This window comes from Hemitrygon akajei, chromosome 2 (assembly GCF_048418815.1).
Source record: "Hemitrygon akajei chromosome 2, sHemAka1.3, whole genome shotgun sequence".
Classification (NCBI taxonomy): Eukaryota; Metazoa; Chordata; class Chondrichthyes; order Myliobatiformes; family Dasyatidae; genus Hemitrygon; species Hemitrygon akajei.
Genome location: NC_133125.1, coordinates 2,428,547 through 2,453,166, shown reverse-complemented (window position 1 = coordinate 2,453,166; position 24,620 = coordinate 2,428,547). Strand labels below are relative to the sequence as shown.

Here is a 24,620-nt window from a genome sequence, read left to right as displayed (position 1 = left end):
ACTCTCTCCAGTTTCAAAACATCCATTCTAAGATAAGGGACCCAAAACTGCTCACAATATCCCAAATGAGACTGAACCAGTGCTTTATAAAGCCTCAACATTACACCCTTATTTTTATATTCTAGTTCTCTTGAAATTAATGCTAACATTGCATTTGCCTTCCTCACCACAGTCTCAATCTGCAAATTAACCTTTAGGGAATCCTGCACAAGGACTCCCCAGTCCCTTCACATCTCAGTTTTTTGTATTTTCTTTCCATTTAGAATACAAACCCTTTCATTTTTCTACCAACATGCATCAACATCCACTTCCTGACACTGTTTTCCATCTGTCATTTCTTTGCTCATTCTCCTAATCTGTCTAAGTCCTTCTGTCACCTCTCTACTTCCTCAAAACTACCTGCCCTTCACCTATCTTCATATCATCTGCAAACTTTGCAACAAAACCATGAATTCCATTATCCAAATCATTGACATATAATGTAAAAAGGATCGGTCCCAGCACAGACCCCTGTGGAACACCACTAGCCACTGGCAGCCAATCAGAAAAGGCTCCCTTTATTCCCACTCTTTGTCTCCTGCCAATCAGCCACTGCTTTACCCATGCTAGAATATTTCCTGTAATACCATTAGCTCATAGCTTGTTAAGTAGCCTCATGTGTGGCACCTTGTTAAAAGCCTTCTGAAAATCCAAGTACACAACATCCACCAATTTTCCTTTGACTATCCTGCCTGTTAGTTCTTCAAAAAAATTCCAAATGATTTGTCAGGCGAGATTTACCCTGGAGGAAACCATGCTGACCATGGTGTATTTTATCATGTGCCTCCAACTGCCCTGAGACCTCATCCTTAATAAACGACTGCAACTTTTGCCCAACCATTGAGGTCAGACCAACTGGCCTGTAGTTTCCTTTCTTCTGCCTCTCTCCTTTCTTAAAGAGTGGAATGACATTTGCAATTTTCCAGACCTCTGTAACCATCCCAGAATCCATTGATTCTTGAAAGATCATTACTAATGTCTCCACAATCTCATCAGCCACCTCTTTCAGAGCCCGCAGCTGCAGACCATCTGGTCCAGGTGACTGAACTAGCTTCAGACCTTTCAGTTTCCCCAACAGCCTTCTCTCTAGTAATGGTAACTTCACAGACTACACAACTCCTGACACCTGGAACTCCTGACACCATATTGCTAGTGTCTTCCACAGTGAATGATTCAGGAACAGATTCTTCTTAGCGATCAGACTTCTCAGCTGTGTCCATGAATCAACAAGCACCACATTGTTATTCCTTACTTTTACACTATTTATTTTATAACTTAAAGTAGTTCTATGTCTTTGCGCTGTACTGCTGCAAAATAACAAATTTAACCTAATCTAAGTCAGTGATTATAAATCAGATTCTGATTCCTTCTGGGGAAGATTAGGCAAGTTGGTTCCATGATTTAGTTCCAGACATGATGCGATATATTTATTAGTCACAATGATGAGCAACTTGAAAGGGACTCCTTGTGCCTTGATACTACACCCATTGATTTTTCCTCTGTCTGTGTGCTGTCCATGTACCTTGTCATGGGCAGGCCAGCATAGCCACTGATAAGATACTTGTGCTAAAATTCTTTTCTCTTCATACAGCTTATACACATTGCCCACTAATATAACTGAACAGCTAGACAATTAATTTTTAAAGTTACAAAAGACTTCAATTCATGATGTGAATTGTAAATTACCTTACTCTTGTATTTCTGACAGTCCATTTTGAACTTCACATATGGGTCACTGAGGCCATTGGGATCCATGGGTTTTAAGTCTCTTCCTTCGACGAGAGTGACACTGACAACGCCTCTCCACAGCTGGTCCTTCTTATGTGCCTCCAGAAGGCGTGCATTCTGCACCTGACGGGACCCAACGGGAGCAGGAATAGAGTTAGAATTAATAAAGAATAATGAATATAAATATTGATTGCTGATGGTGTGGTTAGGAATAATAATGATTCCTATTGATAATATCAGGAATAATAGGAATTATTATTCAGTTATTATAATTTGTTGTTCCTCTCCATGTCTTGTGGCTCATCGGGCAGCAACCCTGCCATATCTTTAGCATTTGCCTGTTTTTTTTACGAGGCCGAGTTGCTTGCTCGATGCTCAGCACAGATGGAAAGCGTGCAAGGAGCTGGCTGGATTCGAACTCGAGACCACATGCCTCGAAGTTCGGTGCTGATGCCTCTACACCACCGGCCAGATAACAAATTGTAATAATTCACAATTATTACAATTTCAAATAATAATAACACTCTCATCAATTACAATTTCCTCTAAAAGCTAAATATTAACATGACATTGGTGCAGAAATTCCCCAATGCAGATTGTTCTGTTTCTTTATTTTGTGGTTTCCTGCAAGAAGACAAATATCAAGGTTGTATAAGGAATAAATATTCTCTGAACTTTAAGGTTTTGGCCTTTGAACTCTCAAGTTCAAGCTTAATTGTCATTCAACCCAACACATGAATATAGTCAAATGAAATAGCGCTCCTCTGGGACCAAGGTGTAAAACACAGAACCAACAGTCATACACAGCACACCACACGTATAAATATAACAAAGTATATAGTTACAAAAATAATATAAAAGTAGTAATAATAATATAGCCCCAAACCCCAAGTATCATGGCCTGTAGATTGCTTGTGCTTGGATTTTGGCCTGGAGCCACATTTCTGCAGAAAAGCCTGTAGCAGCTCCCCATTTTGCACAAGTGCAGCTACAGACAAGCACAATCCAACTTGTCTTCCCGATACGGAACACCAGAGAGAAGCACCAATGGGAGGGGCCAGCCTCCAACACAGCAGAACACAGCCAACTCTGGAAACCCGGCTTCAATTCTGACCTCCGGTGTTGTCTGTGGTGAGTTTACATGTGTGTGGGAGTGGGTGTAAGTGTGCGAGTGCCAGTCAGTGTGTGTGTGAGAGAGAGAGAGGGGGGGAAGAGAGAGAGAGGGGGGAAGAGAGAGAGAGGGGGGAGAGAGAGAGAGGGGGGAGAGAGAGAGAGGGGGGAGAGAGAGAGGGGGGAGAGAGAGAGGGGGGAGAGAGAGAGGGGGGAGAGAGAGAGGGGGGAGAGAGAGAGGGGGGAGAGAGAGGGGGGAGAGAGAGAGGGGGGAGAGAGAGGGGGAGAGAGAGAGAGGGGGAGAGAGAGGGGGGAGAGAGGGGGGAGAGAGAGGGGGGGAAGGGAGAGAGAGGGGGAAGGGAGAGGGAGAGAGGGGGAAGGGAGAGGGAGGGGGAGGGGGAGGGGGACAGGGAGGGAGGGGGAGAGAGAACCCTGTGTTTTACCTTGATGCCCCATTTTTGTCCCACATCCCAAAGACATGCTTCTTAATTAGTGAATTAGAACTAAGTTTTGATTTCCCCTTGTCAATGGGTGAGTGGTAGAGTATAGGGAAGTTGACAGGAAAGTCAGGAGTGTAAAAGCTAGCATTAGTATTAAACAGTGTTTAATAGTCAGTGGTCAGAATGGCCTGGATCTCCTTTGTGTGCCTCACCACGTTCTCTGGTTAATTGGGACTCGAGGTATTGAGGCGCTCTGTTGGTCAGGGTTGACCATGGGTCTTGCATCCGAGCTGTCTATGGCCAGTTGATATGGAGGGCAAGCCGTTGTCCATGTGGCAAGCTCTGCCTCTCCCTGCAGTTGATGAAATGTTTGGCACCAGTGGCGTCACAGGAATTGCCAGTCAGCATTGAACTGCAGATCCCAACTTCCAAAAGCACCAGAACTTATCCTGGTTTGGAGGCTTGTGTGCTTCAGTGACACAGATGGAGGACCTCCATTACTCTGGTGTAACAGGCAGTAAGTAAAGGACTTTATTCCCAAAGCCTTCCCCATGGGTAGTGCAAAGCAGCTTTGACATTTCCTTCTCCTAGATAAGCTACCAAACTCGGCTGATAAGCCCTATCTGCCCAAAACATCTGGTTTTCAGTAACCTACATTTTCCCCTTCTCCTGTCGGTAGAAACCGTTCCACCAGGCTGAGTAGCTAAGCCACATGTGATGACAAGGAGTCAGACTTGGCTTTCAGAGGCTATTCCTACTGAGTGAGCACTGGAGGGCAGCACCAACAGGAGGGGCCACCCCCCAACCTAGTGCAGAATCCAGCTGCTCACAACCAGCTCTAGCGTCTCTTTCGCTGGTGAATGCCACAGGCATCTCCGAGGCATGGTAGTCTTGTCCGTACAAAAACCGAGGTCACACATCTCCCCTGCTGTCAGTCTCACCAATGAACCAGTGAACTGGGCTTACAGTATTCTACATTACCAATGTCCAACAGGGTCACGTCCAAGCCAAACATTTCACCCATCTGTTGACTCACGCACCACCTGGGTGGCTGAAGCAGGTGCAACAAGCCCGGCTCCACTGCTACCAGATATCTTGCTAGTGGGTTAGACCTGTAGTACTGGATGTTCTTAGTATGCAGCAGTGTGACCATGAAAAAGATATAAAAAATGAAAAATTGCACTTCTGTTTGGAACCAGAGTGACCGCTGCATCCGAGTGTACAGCCATTTCAGTGGAAATTTCTCAGGACAAGGGTATTAAAGTATCACACTACAGTGTAAACACAACTGTTTTAACTGGAGAGTATTGGTAATAAATACATGCTTGAATGGTGGAAGAGTGACCAAGGAACTTCCAGAGACTTCCATTGATAAATGCATGCACGACTCAGCCTCATTGTGTAAGGAGGTCAAAGGGTTGGAACTTCCAAGAGCACCACAACCTTGTCATGGTTTGGAGGCTTGTGTGCCTCAGTGACACAGATGGAGAACCTCCATTGCTGCCTTAAACGTCAGTGGTGTAACAGGCAGTAAGTAAATAAAGGGCATAAAAGTTCTCCACAAATACCCGGCTTCTGGGAATCCTGCACTGAAGCCAAATGAGTCGTTCAGCATGAATACAGAAGCTGCATTCATCCAGTATCTCAGGCCCCACAGAGGAACTGTTCCTCACATGGGTGAAGAGAAATGCACCAGGCATAGCATATCTCAGCTCAGCGCGCCTGAAAAGCGGCTAACCCTGGATGCTGGCAGCAGGCATTTTTATTTATAGCAACACATACACAATGCTGGAGGAATTCAGCAGGTCAGGCAGCATCTGTGGAGAGGAATAAAGTACCAACATTTCAGGCTGAGACCCTTCATCAGGACTGGAAAGAAAGGAGGAAGATGCCAGAATAAAAAGTTGGGGAGAGGGGAAGGAGGATAGCTGGAAGGTGATAGCTGAGCCCATGTGGGTGGTCAAGGGCAGCAGAGGAAGGAATCAGATCTGATTTTCATATATTTATTGTTACTTCAGCTTTGTACAACAAACAGAGCATGGGAAAGTGAAAGCTGCTTCTCCGTATCTTCTTCCTGCTTGAAAATAAACCTCAGTTCTTCCAACAGCACTTACCCTAGTTTACCCACATACACGATATCAAAGTCAATGTAAATTTATTATTAAAGTGCATATATGTCACCATATACAACCCTGAGATTCATTTTTTGCAGGCGTACTCAATAAATCCATAATAGAATAATAACCATAATAGAATCAATGAAATATCACACTAGCTTGGGTGTTCCCCAGCATACACAAGCCAACATATAACGAGGTTTAGTGTCAGATTTTATTTGTGAAGCACCCTCAAGCTATAAACTCAGTGGCCACATTATTAAGTACCTCCTGTATGTTCGTGGTCTTCTGCTGCTGCAGCCTATCCACAAGGTTCGATGTGTTGTGCATTCAGAGATGCTCTTCTGCACACCACTGTTGTAATGTGCTTATTTGAGTTACTGTCGCCTTCCTGTCAGCTTGAACCAGTCTGGCCATTCTCCTCTGACCTCTCTCATTAACAAGGAGTTTTCACCCACAGAACTGCCACTCACTGGATATTTTTTTTTTGTTTCTTGCACCATTCTCTGTAAAGTCTAAAGACTGTTGTGTGTGAAATTCTAGGAGGTCAGCAGTTTCTGAAGTACTCAAACAGTCAAAGTCACTCAGATCACATTTCCTCCCCACTTTCTGAACCTCTTGCCCACGTCTGCATGCTTTTCTGCATTGAGTTGCGGCCACATGATTGGTTGATTGGATATTTGTATTAATGAACAGGTGTACCTAATAAAGTGGCAGCTGAGTGTATATCTTTGTGAGGATTAGTGTCAGATTTTATTTGTGAAGCACCCTCAGGCTATACACAAAGTGCCTGTTATTACCAGCTCAAACTATATTGAAATTATCTATTACCTTGCAGGAAGTTGTCCAGTTCCTTCTCAAATACATTTTCTGTGGAGAGGACAAAATGTTTAAATACCAGTAAGCAATATATTGAATATAATAAATCCATTGATAATTGTATGGGAACCAGCATTGTCTCTGAAGAAAACAGAGAGAATTGCGGAGACCTTATTCAGCCTTGCAATTATAAAGAAGTTTAATAAGTAAATTTAAATGAAAGGCACTTATTTAAATCAGAGGTCTACCCTAAACTCAACAACTGAATTGTGCATTTTCAAGGGATTTATAGTTTTGGTTTATTTGATTTTAAATTCCAGAATTTGATCACCAAGTACTGTGCATTCCTAATACATCAGTTTTCAACAGGGAACCTGCCTCTTAAGCATGCTGAAAACCAGAGCCTAATCAGAAATAATAACAGCTCATCAACACTTGGAAATTAAAAGCTGATACTAAAATATAAACAATCTATTAATGTTTTGAACTCCTGCTGTAGTCTCTGCACAAGTAATTTATGCTTTGCAGTTAAGCAAATCCTGTAGCTTAGCTTAACGTGACACTCATCCCACTTCGGATGGAGGCCGCATGGGTGAAGGGTGCAGAAGAGATTTACAAGGATGTTGCCTGGATTGGGGAGCATGCCGTATGAGAATAGGTTGAGTGAACTTGGCCTTTTCTCCTTGGAGCGGTAGAGGATGAGAGGTGACCTGATCGAGGAGTATAAGATGTGAGAGGCATTGATCATGTGGATAGTCAGAGGCTTCCCCCCAGGGCTGAAATGGCTAACACAAGAGGTGCTTAGAAGTAGGTACAGAGGAGATGTCAGGGATAGGTTTTTTTAGGCAGATAGTGGTGAGTGTGTGGAATGGGCTGCCAGTGACAGTGGTGGAGGCCAATAGGATAGGGTCTTTTAAGAGACTCCTGGATAGGTACATGGAGCTTAGAAAAATAGAGGACTATGGGTAACCCTAGGTAATTTCTTAGGTAAGGATATGTTTGGCGCAGCATTGTGGGACGAAGGGCCTGTATTGTGCTGTAGGTTTTCTATGTTTCTATGAATATAGTTTTCTATATTCATAGAATATGAACTGAATTTCTTACAAGCCTCTGTCGCTCTGGCATTGCCACTTTGGAATCTCATGAAGAGTTGCCAGAGGACTGGAGGGACGAGGAAAAGAATGATCCGTCACTGCAAAGATACTTAGAGACAGTAACAACAGGTGCAAAGCAAAAGGGACAGAGAAATGTGAGCAGACACGTTACATAATAGTGGAAAATACTACATTCACGGTGTGTCCACCTGGTTCCATCTCTTGCACTGTAATCCTTGGGAAGTGATCCTAAATTAATTGATTTAAAACTGGAACACAAGGGCCTAAACATCATGTGATACACGCCTTCCAAACACAACGAGCTACACTATTTTGCGGCTTGTGCATACAATGCACAGCCATGCCATTCTGCTGGTGATAGTTACAAAGACACAGCACACTTCCATTTTAAATTAGAAGAAAGGACTCAGTGCGTGAATCAGGAGCCCAGTTCTCATCCAGATCACTTTCCCTTTAGAATTCTGGAATCTGTTTCCTGGCATTGATAATTCCAACATACTGAAAAATTATCTTAATGAACCAAATGAAACAAGTTATTTTATCAACGTGCATAATTTTTGTCAACTCCAAGTTCATAGTGTGGAAATGCAGACACATCTCAGTAGTACGTAAACTAAGCAGACCTGGACCATTAGTTTTCCGTGCTGCAATAAGTAACCACAAGTTTTACCTGTCACTGTGATGCGTTCAGAAAAGCAAAAGCTGATAAAAGTAATGAGAAATTATCTTTGTATAGCTCACATATGGAAGAATAAAATTATAAACTTACAGCATCTCTCGGGTCACCTTCTCTGCACAGTAAAGTAACTGACATTAACAGACTCCCTAGAGTTTGAACAGGACAGCTCGGATCTTTCAGATTTAACGTCACTTCAGTCGCTCTGTGGGAGAAAGTGTATGCAGTTAATATACATGTGAACAAGATTCTTTCATCTCAGTGCATTGTTTAAGTTAATTCTACTGTCAATGAAGACTGGGACTGTCCTCAGTTAACTGTAGAAATGAAGTTTGATGATATACAGTATCTATGAAAGGACTGAAAGTTCCCAACTGTTTTTATGCCATGACCCTTACCATTAACCAAGGGGTCCATGGACCCCGATATAAAGAAATTTATGAAAGGTGATTTTGCATATTTCCATTTGCAATTTGTTGGTGATGTTAAAACCATACAAATTTAGAAAGGGCTGCTTTGACCACGACAGAACAGCAAAATTAGGCCATTTGGCCCATTGAGTCTGCTCTGCCATTCCATCCTGATTTATTTTCTCTCTCAAACCCAGTCTCCTGCCTTCTCTCAGTTTAAGTCTTTGTTTTTGTGCCATGGACTGTTCTGCTGCCACAAAACTAAAAATCTGATTCTGATTAAACTGGAATATAATTTATTAATAATATTCTTAGCTCTTTCTCAAGTTGTAGAGAGAGCACCATCCAATATCAATCCTTTCCCTTAATGGGTACGGTTTAACTGAAGAGGAGAAATCAGTGCAGGGAAATTACCAAGGCCCTTCTACCAGAACAATGTAAGACCAGAAAACACAGGAGCACAATTAGGCCATTCGGCATATCGAGTCTGCTCCACCCCTCCACTGCGACTGATTTATTATCCTTCTCATTCTCCTGCCTTCTGCCTGTAACCTTTGAACTTATCAATATCAGCTTTAAATATACTCAGTGACATGGTCTCCACAGCTTTCTGTGGCAAATTAACCTTCTAGCTAAAGAAATTCCTCCTCATCTATGTCCTAACTTGTATGTTAAAGTTGTGTGCTCTCATCCTAGACTCCCCCACTATAAGACAAACTTTAAATACATGGATGGAAATTACAATGGACATTTACAAAATGGAGAAGATAACAGCATCTGTTAATCATAAGCTGGAACAATTTGATTCATACTGGGAAAAATGGTTTAACTACATAATGCCTCATAGGCCTGATTTTATTCTCACAAATCAATGAATCTGTCGTAAAAAAAAAGATCACTCCCTACTTGTACATAGTTCTTTCCTTTTGCTTGTTTTTTTCTTTCTACTCTTTTCTATAAGTGTATACCTCAGATAAATACTTTGTGATTTGTGATATATATGATTATATGATATATATGTACAATGTCTGAAATACATCTTATGGAAATGTTTCTTTGATGATGAACTTCAATAAAAAATTACAAAAAAAGAAAAAAAAAAGAAACATCCTCTCCACATCTACTGGTTTTAGGCCTTTCATTATTCAATAAAATCACATCTCATTTTCCTAAACATGAGGCTAATCACCTCCAAGTTTCCCTATTATTCAGCTTGATTTGGAAATGTTTCATTCTACCTTCATTGAAACCAATTTAATAAAACACAATTCCTTACCCAATCACCATCACAACAAAGGCACTGATTGTTTAACAAGAAGTTTTGTGGAGCAACTAGGGATATCCACAAATATGGCATCACCAATAGCAGCCATATTCTTTAAATATCCAACGTTATGGAATTAAAATTTCTCCCCCTCCCCTTTCTCTATTTTCCCATTCTCCATTCTGACTCCCCTTTCATCTCTTCTTTTTTCCTAACCTGCCCATCACCTCAATCTGGTTCCCTTCCTCCTTCCCTTTCTCACATGGTCCACTCTCCTCTCCAGTCAGATTCTTTCTTCAGCTCTTTTCTCTTTCCACCTATTATCCCCCAGCTTTTCATATCACCCCTATGCCATCACCTAGCATAACCTGTCACCTTTTAGTTTGTCCTCCTTCCCTTCTCTCCACCTTCTTATTCTGGCTTCTTCCCCCTTCCTTTTCAATCCCTATGAAGGGTCTCAGCCTGAAATGTCAATTCTTTATTCCTTTCCATAGATGCTGCCTAACCTGCTGAGTTCCTGCAGTCTTTTGTGTGTTTTTATGGAATTAAAGATCATCCATTGTTTGTATTCATTGGTAGTATCAAGTATATTAGATATCTCATGGGTTTGGATTCTTCCTCTCCATTAAACATGGAACATAGAATAGTACAGCACATTACAGGCCCTTCAGCCCACAATGTTATGCCGACCCTCAAACCCTGCCTCCCATATAACCGCCACCTTAAATTCCTCCATATACCTGTCTAGTAGTCTCTTAAACTTCACTAGTGTATCTGTCTCCACCACTGACTCAGGCAGTGCATTCCACGCACCAACCACTCTCTGAATGAAAAACCTTCCTCTAATATCCCCCTTGAACATCCCTCCCCTTATCTTAAAGCCATGTCCTCCTGTACTGAGCAGTGGTGCCTTGGGGAAGAGGCACTGGCTGTCCACTCTGTCTATTCCTCTTAATATCTTGTACACCTCTATCTTGTCTCCTCTCATCCTCCTTCTCTCCAAAGAGTAAAACCCTAGCTCCCTTAATCTCTGATCATAATCCATACTCTCTAAACCAGGCAGCATCCTGGTAAATCTCCTCTGTACCCTTTCCAATGCTTCCACATCCTTCCTATAGTGAGGCAACCAGAAATGGACACAGTACTCCAAATGTGGCCTAACTAGAGTTTTATAGAGCTGCGTCATTACATCGCGTCTCTTAAACTCTATCCCTCGATTTATGAAAGCTAACACCCCATAAGCTTTCTTAACTACCCTATCTACCTGTGAGGCAACTTTCAGGGATCTGTGGATATGTACCCACAGATCCCTCTGCTCCTCCACACTAACAAGTATCCTGCCATTTACTTTGTACTCTGCCTTGGAGTTTGTCCTTCCAAAGTGTACCACCTCACACTTCTCCGGGTTGAACTCCATCTGCCACTTGTCAGCCCACTTCTGCATCCTATCAATGTCTCTCTGCAATCTTCGACAATCCTCTACGTTATCTACAACACCACTAACCTTTGTGTCATCTGCAAACTTGCCAACCCACCCTTCTAACCCCACATCCAGGTCATTAATAAAAATCACAAAAAGTAGAGGTCCCAGAACAAATCCTTGTGGGACACCACTAATCACAACCCTCCAATCTGAATGTACTCCCCCCACCATGACCCTCTGCCTTCTGCAGGCAATCCAATTCTGAATCCACCTGGCCAAACTTCCCTGGATCTCATGCCTTCTGACATTCTGAATAAGCCTACCATGTGGAGCCTTGTCAAATGCCTTACTAAAATCCATGTAGATCACATCCACTGCACTACCCTCATCTATATGCCTGCTCACCTCCTCAAAGAACTCTATCAGGCTTGTTAGACAAGATCTGCCCTTCACAAAGCAATGCTAACTGTCCCTGATCAGACCATGATTCTCTAAATGCCCATAGATCCTATCTCTAAGAATCTTTTCCAACAGCTTTCCCACCACAGACGTAAGGCTCACTGGTCTATAATTACCTGGACTATCCCTACTACCTTTTTTGAACAAAGGGACAAAATTCGCCTCCCTCCAATCCTCCGGTACCATTCCCATGGACAACGAGGACATAAAGATCCTAGCCAGAGGCTCAGCAATCTCTTCCCTTGCCTCATGGAGCAGCCTGGGGAATATTCCGTCAGGCTCCGGGGACTTATCCATCCTAATGTATTTTAACAACTCCAACACCTCCTCTCCCTTAATATCAACATGCTCCAGAACATCAACCTCACTCATATTGTCCTCACAGTCATCAACTTCCCTCTCATTGGTGAATACCGAAGAGAAGTATTCATTGAGGACCTCGCTCACTTCCACAGCCTCCAGGCACATCTTCCCATTTTTATCTCTAATCGGTCCTATCTTCACTCCTGTCATCCTTTTGTTCTTCACATAATTGAAGAATGCCTTGGGATTTTCCTTTACCCTACTCGCCAAGGCCTTTTCATACCCCTTTCTTGCTCTTCTCAGCCCCTTCTTAAGCTCCTTTCTTGCTACCCTATATTCCTCAATAGACCCATCTGATCCTTGCTTCCTAAACCTCATGTATGCTGCCTTCTTCCACCTGACTAGATTTTCCACCTCACTTGTCACCCATGGTTCCTTCACCCTACCATTCTTTATCTTCCTCACCAGGACAAATTAATCCCTAACATCCTGCAAGAGATCCTTAAACATTCACCACATGTCCATAGTACATTTCCCTGCAAAAACATCATCCCAATTCACACCCGCAAGTTCTAGCCTTATAGCCTCATAATTTGCCCTTCTCCAATTAAAAATTTTCCTGTCCTCTCTGATTCTATCCTTTTCCATGATAATGCTAAAGGTCAGGGAGCGGTGATCACCGTGCCCCAGATGCTCACCCACTGACAGATCTGTGACCTGACCCGGTTCGGTACATAATATTAGATCTAGTATGGCATTCCCCCTAGTCGGCCTGTCAACATACTGTGACAGGAATACATCCTGGACACACTTAACAAACTCTGCCCCATCTAAACCATTGGAACTAATCAAGTGTCAATCAATATTAGGGAAGTTAAAGTCACCCATGACAACAATCTTGTTATTTTTGCACCTTTCCAAAATCTGCCCCTCGGTATCTCTGCTGCTACCAGGGGGCCTATAGAATACCCCCAGTAGAGTAACTGCTCCCTTCCTGTTCCTGACTTCCACCCATACTGACTCAAAAGAGGATCCTGCTACATTACCCTCCCTTTCTGCAGCTGTAATAGTATCCCTGACCAGTAATGCCATCCTCCTCCCCTTTCTCCCACCCCACCATCCCTTTTAAAGCACTGAAATCCAGGAATATTGAGAATCCACTCCTGCCCTGGTGCCAGCCAAGTCTCCGTAATGGCCACTACATCATAATTCCATGTACGTATCCAAGCCCTCAGTTCATCACCTTTGATCTTGATGCTTCTTGCATTGAAGTACACACACTTTAGTCCTTCTACCTTACTACCTTTATACCCTTTATTCTCCTGCTCTTTCCTCAAAGCCTCTCTATATGTTAGATCTGGCATTACTCCATGCACTTCTTTCACTGCTCTATCACTCCGGGTCCCATCCCCCTCGCAAATTAGTTTAAACCCTCCCGAACCATGCTAGCAAACCTACCAGCAAGGATATTGCTCCCCCTCGAGTTCAGGTGCAACCCATCCAATCTGTACAGGTCCCACCTTCCACAGAAGAGATCCCAATGGTCCAAAAATCTAAAACCCTGCCCCCTGCACCAACTCCTCAGCCATGCATTCAACTGCCATCTCCTCCAATTCTTACCATCACTATCACGTAGTACTGGCAGCAATCCTGAGAACGCCACCCTTGAGGTCCTGGTCTTCAGCCTTCTGCCTAGTTCCTGAAACTCACACTTCAGGACCTCATCCCTCTTCCTGCCTATGTCGTTGGTCCCAATATGTATCACGACTTCTGGTTGCTTTCCCTCTCATACCAGGATGTCATGCACCCGGTCAGAGACATCCTGGACTCTGGCACCTGGGAGCAACAAACCATGCGGGTGACCTTCTCACGTCCACAAAATCGCCTGTCTGCTCCCCTGACTATAGAGTCTCCAATGACGACAGCTCTCCTCTTCTCCGTCCCATCCTTCTGCACCACAGGGTCAGACTCAGTGCCAGAGGCCCTGCCACTGTGGCTCACACCTGGTCGGTCATCCTCGCCAACAGTATCCAGGGCGGTAAACTTATTATTCAGGGGAATGGCTACAGGGGTGCTCTGCACTACCTGTCTACTCACCTTCGCTTTCCCCCCCTCGGACTGTCACCCAACGACCTGCTTCTGGCAGCCTAGGTGTGACTACCTCCCTGTAGCTCTCATCTGTGACTGCCTCAATTTCCCTTATGAGTCGAAGGTCATCCAGCTGCTGCTCCAGATTCCTCACACGGTCTTCCAGATTGCCCAGCCGCAAGCACTTCTGGCAGATGTGACTCTGCGGGAGAGGGGAGTTCCCCCAAGACTGCCACATCTCACAGGAGAGGCACATCACCGTCTCAGGAGGCATTGTAAAGACTAACTGGTTAACAAACTCGTCCTCTGCCTCTTCTCGTCGAAGCCTTTCGAGTCAAAGCCTCAAATCTCCACTCCTTCACTGTCCTACTCACTCACTGGCTGCTTTCCACAGGCCGCTCCTCTTGAGCTACCCCTCTATTTATTTGTTTGAGCTTTTCAAACTGCTTGGTCACCTGACCTCGATTGCCCAATCAGCTGCTTTCTGCAGTCTGAGCTGTTCAAATCTTGATTGACTTGGTTGCACAGTCCAACTGCCAAAACTGCCAGAATCTCTGGAGTCAAAGCCTCAAATCTCCACTCCTTCACTGGCCCACTCACTCACTGGCCGCTTTCCACACATGGCATTGCATCACATTGCATCTCCGAGCATTCTTCGCATCTATGCAAGGTGCTAAATTACTGTTCAGTTTTACATATTTCACATTTGGCCTATTCTCACACATTTTGGTTTCAGGTAAAGGAGCGATACAATTTCCAAACAAGCTGGATGAACCCAGCAGGTCGGGCAGCATCCACTGAAAGAAGCAGTCAACGTTTCGGGTCGAAACCCGAAACTGCCATCCTGACGAAGGGTTTCCACCTGAAACGTTGACTGCTTCTTTCAACGGATGCTGCCCGACCTGCTGAGTTCATCCAGCTTGTTTGTACGTCTTGATTTGACCACAGCATCTGCAGTGCACTTTGTGTATACAATTTCAAGTTAGTGCAATATCAGATGGCACATTGACAAGGACTGTGGTGATTTGCTTGCAACTTCACAATTCTTAACACTTTCTGCTTTCGAGTATGTTTTCCTAAATCATCTAACACTTCCACAGTATGATCCATATGGAATGTTGATTGCACCCCTGAACCAATTAAACAAAAGAAAAAATGACAATGACATATATTGACTGTAATGTCATTTACCTCTTTAATTCCAATTTGGTTAGATCCAGATAGGCTGAACCCATAAAGTCATCATGCAACCCAAAGTCATAGTCAAACACCTAGATGAAAGAAACCAACATTAGAAACAGTAATATGTAATTTAGCTCTAATAACAGTAAATATTATGGTTCAGAACTTCCACTTGATCAGATTTTCTGGCACAATCCGATCAATTTGCATTGCTGGTTGCCTAGCTATAGGATGTCATTCAGATAGAAAAAGTGCAGAAGAGGTTCACAAGGATGGTACTGGGGATGGAGTGTTCAAGCTGTAAGGAGAGACCAGCAGTTTGGAGCTGACTTTCCTCCCTGGTGTATACGAAAATGAAGGGTCACCTCATAGAAATTTAGAAAATCATGATTGGTATTGAAAATAGAACATAACAGCAGAGAGCAGTCTCTTCAACCCATAATGCTCTGTCAACTGTTGGATCCGACTGTTTAATTCTTAGATTAAACTGTTTAATTGTCATTTTCTTTGCAGCTTAACAATTAATTACCTGCTTGTACTCTAAGTAGTTCTTGTATGCATGCAAGAGTTTAATATGCCCCCTAGTGATCTCAGTATGTATATGCAAGTTTAGTGTGTTCCCCTAGTGGTTATACAAAAGTATGATTCTGTATGCTTCTCTTGGTACTGCATTATCTGAATATCTCACTGGCTGACTCTTATCTACAAATTTGAATGGAATTTTCCTCATCTTGGATATTTCCATCCAAGGGGTCAGTGTGGACATGGTGGAGGATTACAAATACCTGTGGATACGAATCGACAATAAACTGCACTGGTCAAAGAACACTGAGACTATCTACAAGAAGGGTCAGAGCTGTCTCTACTTCCCTAGGAGACTGAGGTCCTTTAACATCTGCCGGATGATGCTGAGGATGTTCTACTAGTCTGTGGTGGCCAGTGCTATCATGTTTGCTGTTGTGTGCTGGGGCAGCAGGCTGGGGGTAGCAGACACCAACAGAATCAACAAACTCATTCATAAGGCCAGTGATGTTGTGGGGGTGGAACTGGACTCTCTGACGGTGATGTCTGAAAAGAGGATGCTGTCCAAGTTGCATGCCATCTTGGATGATGTCTCGCATCCACTCCATAATGTACTGGTTAGGCACAGGAGTACATTCAGCCAGAGACTCATTCCACCGAGATGCAACACTGAGCATCATAGGAAGTCATTCCTGCCTGTGGTCATCAAACTTTACAACTCCTCCCTCGGAGTGTCAGACACCCTGAGCCAATAGGCTGGTCCTGGACTTATTTCCACTTGGCATAATTTACTTACTATTATTTAATTATTTATGGTTTTATATTGCTATATTTCTTCACTATTCTTGGTTGGTGCGACTGTAATGAAATCCAATTTCCCTCGGGATCAATAAAGTATGTCTGTCTATCTGTCTATAAAAGAGTTGACCAAAAGGTCAGCACCATCCTTAGTCTTTTTTACATTTAAGTCTTCTACTGCTAGCTTCTGCTCCTATCACTGTCTATTTTCAATTTCCTTTGTTTTACCAATGCTTAATAAAACCATCATGAAGCAACAACTTATGTGCCTCTTTCCTGAATTCTGAAAAATACCTTGGATTAAAACATCAGTATCAACACAACTTTTTAATCTATCTCAAGGTCAATTTAACACTTCCCTCCTGCATGGTCCTCAATTTTTCTTTATCCAGGTGAAGGTATAGATGAAAGGTGAATGTTCACAGTTATCATCATCAGTATGTACCCTGTCCTATGACGTGGGCGGTCAGTCTCATGAAAATGATTGTTCTTGGCAAATTTTTCTACATAAGTGGTTTACCATTCCCTTCTTCTGGGCAATGTTTTTACAAGATGGGTGACCCCAGTCATCAATACTCTTCAGAGATTGTCTGCCTAGTGTCAGTGGTCTCATAACCAGGACCTGTGATATGCACCAGCTGCTCATACGACCATCCACCACCTGCTCCCATGGCTTCACGTAACCCTGATTCGGGGGGGGGGGGGGGGGGTGGAAGAGGGGTAAGTAGATGCTACACATTGCCCAAGGTTGACCTGCAGTCTTGCAGAGGAAACAAGTACCTTACAACTCCTTTGGTAGAGACATATGTCCATCTCGCCACCCAGAGAAGGGGTGTCTAAGATAGCAGTGTATATGTTTAAGGTAAGAGTGGACACAAGGGGTAGCTTTTCCACACACAGCACAGTGGGTAAATGAAATGAGTTGCAAAAGTGATTGGGGCTGGTATAATTACCATGTTTGAAAGGCAATATTTAAAACACATACATGGATAGGAAAGGTTTAGAGAAGGGGTTCCACTAATCCATTGTTTAATGGTAAGGCTCCATGAAATTTTTAAAAAAAAGCTTGGGAAACCCTGATTTAGAGGGATATGGCAAAATGCAGGCAACTGGTCTAGCTCAGGTTGGCAACTTGTTCAGCATGAACAAAGAGCCTTCTTCTGTGGCACATAACTCAATGAGTATAATTCCACTTTGTACATCAAAGTGCAAAAGGTTTTGGAATTTTAAATGTAAATCACATTCAGGACCTCTTGGCTTTCTGTGAGCTTCTGTGCTAGTTTCAAAACCTCATGCTCAAGGCTCGTCTCAATCATTAAACAGGCCAGACCCTCCATATTTATTTGAAGTTTTTACATACTAGATGTTGGCAGTGCTTTAAGGAAACTAATTTAAGTAAAAACACATGCATTGTAAGTCTTTAAATGTTCAACTCACTTAGAAACAAAATTCTGTCATCTGCCCATATAATTAGAAAATAGTTTTGTCTATTCTCTGTAAATCTGGCCTGAGTTTTTCAAGCTGAACAATTTGCCTTTCCTGGCTAAATGCCTTATATTATTACATTATATAATTTATTTGTTTTCAAGGAATGCTCCTTAAAGTGAAATTTGAAAGTTAAATGTTTTTAAACATTTCCAGGTTATGTGGGTCCACAGTAGATGTTAAACTTTGGGAACAATTTGATTGCACTCCAAGCGAAATTCCACTATAAATACATAACCGAGGAAGTACAAGGTTTAATTTAGGTATTATTCCTTCCAGTGGGTTGAGAACCAGAGATAATGAGATTCTCATAATCTCCCGGTTGAATTACCTATTTCTGGAATTTCTAGAAGTAAACTCCATGTGCCCCAGTGATACCTTTTCGACATCAGACATGCATTTGATATTCTCAATTCCCACATAACACTCCTTTAAAACACTATATAGGAGTTCACTTGTATGAATGTGAGGCGTTTTGCCCTCTCAGGACAACAAGGTTTGAAAAATTAACTTTTTTCTAATGCAGCACGATTTAAACGAAGCCTCTCCAACAGAAGTCAGCCAGCTTTCCATAAGACCATAAGACATAGGAGCAAAATTAGGCCATTTGACCCATCTGTTCTATCATTCCATCATGGCTCATTGATTATATCTCTCAACCCCATTCTCCTGGCTTCTCTCTGTGACCTTTGACATTCTGACTAATCAAGAACCTATCAGCCTCCACATGACCTGGCCTCCACAACCACTGTGGCAATGAATTCCACAGATTCACTACCATCCAGCTAAAGAAACTCCCCCTTTTCTCTGTTCTAAATTGATGTCCTTCAATTCTAAGACCATTCCCTCTAGTTCTAGACTCACTGACTATGGGAAACATCCTCCCCATATCCTCCCTATCTAGCCTTTCAATATTCAATAAGTTTCAATGAGATCCCCCCCCCCCCATTCTTCTAAACTCCAGCGAGTACAGGCCCAGAGCCATCAAACACTTCATCTGTTAACCCTTTCATTCCTGGGATAATTTTTGTGAACCTCCTTTGGACCCTCTTCTATGCCAGCACACCTTTCTTAGATAAGGAGTAATCTTTCTTAGATCATCCACACCCACGAGCCATCAAATTATACAACCTCAGCATCATTCTCAGGCTTGGTCAGGAATCTTCCCGTGCCCCCAATTCCAAGCACTGTTTCAAAGCAACCACCTCAAAACCATCTTAATATCCATAGTTCTGACCAGATGACCCAATCCCTGATCAATGGCTTCACTTCTCCATCTCCTCTGGGCCGCACTCCCAAGTTTATCGACTGTTCCTTTTCTTTAATTACACAATGCATGAAGAAAGTGGTGTAACATCCATTTCGCAGTTCTGACACCCTTGCCTACTGTACATCCACAATAATATGAACAGTCTGTGTCCCTGCATTTGCATACTGGCCATGGAAATTTGCGTCTATAAGCCTGATACATTTAGAATCAAATATTTGAAAGATCTGTGTTCCATCTTCCACTCAGCCACATCTCTGTTACTTGACTCTCCATTCTTCAGCAAACTCACTAGCTCCACTCTCTGATCTTTAACCATCACTGGCTTTGCCTGTGTAACTTCCTCTAATCTTTAAATACTTTAACACAGGGGTTCCCAGCACTTTTTATGCCATGAAACCTTACTTACCATTACCCAAAGGGTCTCTGGACCTCAGGCTGTGAACCCCTGTTTTAAGAACCCCATATTTGGTTACCTCTGGCCTCCTCTATCCCCTTCAGTCCATATCAGATCACTGTTTCTTGGTAGATGGGACAATAATATGGACAATAATAGATGGGCTCACTATTTAATAAAGGATGTGCTGACATTGGAGAGGGTTTAGAGAAGATTCACTAGAATGATTCCAGGAATGAGAGGGTTAACATATGAGGAACGTTTGACCGCTCTTGGACTGTACTCCTTGGAGTTTAGAAGAATGAGGGAGGACCTCATAGAAACATTTCAAATGTTGAAAGGCATGGACAGAGTGGATGTGGCAAAGTTGTTTCCCATGGTGGGGGAGTCTAGTACAAGAGGACATGACTTGAGGATTGCAGGGCGCCCATTCAAAACAGAGATGTGAAAAAAAACCTTTTTTTAGCCAGAGGGTGGTGCATCTATGGAATTTGTTGCCACAGGTGGCAGTGGAGGCCAAGTCATTGGGTGTATTTAAGGCAGAGATTGATAGGTATCTGAGTAGTTAAGGCATCAAAGGTTATGGTGATAAGGCAGGAGAATGGGACTAAAGGGGAGATTGGATCTGCTCATGATGAAATGGCGGAGGAGATTCGATGGGTCGAATGGCTGACTTCTGCTCCTTTGTCTTATGGTCTAATAATAATCCAGTTTCAATCCAATTCCAATTCCCCCCAGAAAACATAAACCACTCTGCTGAGGATGAAAGTGTCCTGACGAAGGGTCTTGACCCGAAACGTCAACTGTGTTTCTTCCTATAGATGCTGCTTGGCCTGCTGCATTTCATGAGCATTTTGTGTGTGTTGCTTGAATTTCCAGAATCTGCAGATTTCCTCGTGTTTGAAAGTGTTTGTATTTACTGGTTTTTGATTTGAACTACTGTACATTTTGAACATGGGCCTCGGTTTAATGTGCCCATAATCAATTAGAACTTCTAGTGACTTTTTGCTAACCATTATCAGTATTTACTTCACAGGTTATAAAACCACAAGACCATAAGATATAGGAGCAGAATTAGGCCATCTAGCCCATCGAGTCTGCTCCGCATTTTCATCATGGCTGATCCATTTCCCTCTCAGCCCCAATCTCCTGCCTTCTCCCTGTATCCCTTCATGTCCTGACCAATCAAGAATCTATCAACCTTTGCCTTAAATATACAGAAAGACTTGGACTCCACAGCTGCCTGTGGCAACAAGTTCCACAGATTCACCACTCCCTGGCTAAAGAAATTCCTCCTAATCTCCACTCTAAAAGGATGTCCCTCTATTCTGAGGCTCTAGACTCTCTGGTCCTTGACTCTCCCATGATAAGAAACATCCTTTCTACATCCTTTCTATTAAGAACTTTCTACATTCAATAGGTTTCAATGAGGTCACTCCTCATTCTTCTGAATTCCAATGAATACAGGCCCAGACCCACCAAATGCTCTTCATGTGACAAGCCATTCAATCCTGGAATCATTTTTGTGAAACTCCTTTGAAACCTTTCCAGTGTTTGCACATCCTTTCTAAGATAAGGAATCAAAACAGCTCACAAGACTTCCAAGTGCTTTAAAAAGCTTCAACATTACACCCCTGCTTTTATATTCTGGTCTTCCTGAAATGAATGCTAACATTACATTTGTCTTCCTCACCACTGACTGAGCCTGCAAATTGACCATTAGGGAATCCTGCACAAGGGCTCCCAAGTCCCTTGCACCTCGGAGTTTTGAATTTTCTCTCCATTTAGAAAATAGTCAACCCTTTCATTTCTTCTACCAAAGTGCATGACCATATACTTCTCGACACTGTATTCCATCTGCCATTTCTTTGCCCATTCTCCTAATCTGTCTAAGTTCTTCTGTATTCTCCCTTTACCCTCAAAACTACCTGCCCCTCCATCTATCTTCGTATCAGCCCAATCCTTGCAACAAAGCTATAAATTCCATCATCCAATTCATTGACATATAACACAAAAGAAGCCTCTTCCACTTGAGGGGTTGTGTGAAGGGTCTCTATTTAATTATATTTTACTGTTAAGGTGTATTTTTTTGCACTAAGCTTTTCTATAGTTCCAAGACAGTAAGAACTTTTGATTCTGATTAACTAGGACACATTGGGACCAGTGTATATTTTGGCCCAATTAAGCGACTGCCCCAATTAGCCAAAGTTTCATGTAAATAGTTAAAATGGTATAAAAAGGGTAAGCTACTATTTAACTGAGTAACAAATGATGTACTTAAATGAAATACAGAATAATTAGAATGCTATCAATACCACCTCAGTACTAGAAAACTATGTATTAGTTGCTGATAGATATCAACAGAGGGATTCATCCAGTGTAAGCTGCCATATTCTTTTGATTGATGATAAATGGACAAAATCAGCACAGACACCTAGCGCAGATAATGGACTGCTTTCATTGCCTTCTTGCTTGAAATAATGTTGTAATCCAACAATAAATTGCAAAAAGTAAAATCTAGAGCTAACATAAACTCAGCAGAGTTGACTTAGTCTCTTAGAAATATAGACATCCTAGGACTATAACTTCTTCTTCTTCTTGTGTTGTTTTCTGGCGGTTGGCAAACCAGCTTTAAGGTGCATTACTGCCACCTACTAGACTGGAGTGTGGATCGTTTATGATAAACAGGAGGAATGAAAAGAATTGCATTCCCTAAATTCTGTATACTAAACCAGAGTCTTTCAGATACTTCATGATATAGGTCCGTATTTCTCTTGAACTCCTACCTAAAATGTCTTTCATACCCACAGCAATTTTTTTAATCTGAAGCGCTCCTATCACCTTCACTCTTTCTCTTTCATACTTCTTACATTCTATCAATACATGTTCAACTGTTTCTGGTTGATTACAGTATTCACACAACCCAGTTGGATGTTTCCCTATTTTGTATAATGTGTAATTAAGACTTGTGTGACCAATTCTTAAACGACTGATGATCACTTCTATCTTTCTATGCCCACCTGATATTCTTTGGTATTTGACTTGCCTTTGTATTTTGTACAATTGTCTCCCTGTTTCACTCTCATCCCAATGCTTCTACCATGTCTCCTCAATACATGTTTTTATAATGCTTTTGACTTCTGCTTTGCTTAGAGGGATCTGGACCTCTATTATAGATGATTTGAGTGATTGTTTAGCTATAATGTCCACTTTTTCATTACCCTCCACACCACAGTGAGCAGGAACCCAAAGGAAGCTTACTTCTACCCCATTTTCGGTCAATATATACAACTTGCATAGAATCTCCAATAAAATATCCTGTCTACTTGATTTTCTTGACAAATTCAGACAAACTATCTGAGCAAATTATAGCCTTTTTGACATTATTTTCTTCTATCCAAGATAATGCACTCAATATTGCCATTAATTCTGTTGTATACACTGATAAATGGTTTGATGTTCTTTTCCTAATGCTGGTTTTGCACTGAGAAATGTAGACTGCAATACCTGTGTGGCCAGACCTAGGGTCTTTTGATCCATCCGTAAATATCACTAATTTGTTTCTAAAATGCAGGTCTATATATTCTTGTACTATCAGTTTGATTCCATATTTAGACTTTTTAAAAAGTTGTTGCAGGTTTATATCTGGTCCGATGGTAGTGGGTTATCGTTGATATTTGCTTACAAAGTCAGTTACAGATAGGACTATAACTCACCAGCTGAGCAGAAGGTGTAACCGATTTAGAATTCTCAGGGACATTTGGTGCCCAACAGTCAGAGGTTTAAATTAATTCAACTGTTTGTGTGATGTTATGCATGACACTTGAATGGCCTGATGCGTGATTGGCCAAATCCCTGTCCATTATTGTCCTTCAGCCAAAGTCAAAGCAAGCTTTTCTCACTGCCTGTGTAAATAACATAACTGGCTGAAAATTGATACAGGTTTGAAGATTAATACATTTTCAGTATTTCTGCATGGAACTAATGTAGTTTGTGTTCAAACCTATTGACAAAGCTTATGAATTTGATCTCATCATGGCAGTGCATCGGCAAATAGGGTTTACATCCAAAAAGGCACAAAATTAGACGAACTGTTTGAGAAATCTACAGTTGATGAAAGAGGAAAACAACTGACAAAGAGACTGCCAGTTAGACATGCACTCCAAATACTTGCCCAAAACATTTAATTAGATTTGATTAACTTCTGCAGTAAAGCTCAAAAAAGTCTCAAATCAAATTTAAAATCATTCACATCTTATACAGTATATTACATATACATACTTTGATAATAAATTTACTCTGAACTTTGTCCTCCAAGAGGATCACAATCTTGTTGTCATTTGGAGGCTTGAGTGTTTCAATAGAAGAGCTATGTTGGCTAGAGTCAAGGCTTTATGGTTTGGCTCTTGGTCAGGTCACCAATGCCAACCAGGTCAAAGAGTAGAGGCCAGACTAAATGTGGTCCATCGGTCCTCCATGTTTGGAGGGTCAGCTCGGGGCTAACAACTCTGACTGGTAAAATAAAAATTGCTACAGAAACAGCAATGAAGAATCTTCTACATCTTAGTGTGATGGTATTCCTGAGTCTCCACATGGGGAGATGACTGACAGTAGGAAAACTGAGACAAAACTTCCATCATGACAAAGGAAGCCCTGAACGCCACCAGCCATGGAGGACTTTCATTGTCCTAAATGCTTGTGGTGTAATGGGTAGTAAGTAAGTTCGAAAGTCATGATGTTCATTAACAATGACAGATTTATATCATTACAAATGTTACGCTTTGATCCTGATAATAGTTCTGTTTTAGCTTAACAAAATAGGAACCTTTATAAATAGAATATGATTTCCTTTGTAAATTTAAATTTAAGATTACTTAATGTAATTTCCTGTACACAAGTATAAAGGAGAAAGAAATAAATGTTACTCTGGATCCAATGCAGCACAAAAAAACAGAAAAAGTAAAGAACGCAATAATAA

General features: G+C 42.1%; 1 protein-coding gene across 3 annotated transcripts in view; it reads right to left on the bottom strand.

Annotated features, from left to right (window-relative positions):
- mctp1a (multiple C2 domains, transmembrane 1a) overlaps positions 1-24,620 on the bottom strand; it is a 553,815-nt gene that overhangs the window by 381,154 nt on the left and 148,041 nt on the right. For all 3 annotated transcript variants that reach the window (XM_073066356.1, XM_073066347.1, XM_073066365.1), the window contains exons 5-8: positions 15,183-15,262; positions 8,138-8,249; positions 6,266-6,304; positions 1,726-1,890 (exon numbers count right to left, since the gene is read on the bottom strand). In XM_073066356.1, coding sequence (XP_072922457.1) covers positions 1,726-1,890; positions 6,266-6,304; positions 8,138-8,249; positions 15,183-15,262 — 396 coding nt within the window. The remainder of the gene's footprint in view (positions 1-1,725; positions 1,891-6,265; positions 6,305-8,137; positions 8,250-15,182; positions 15,263-24,620) is intronic.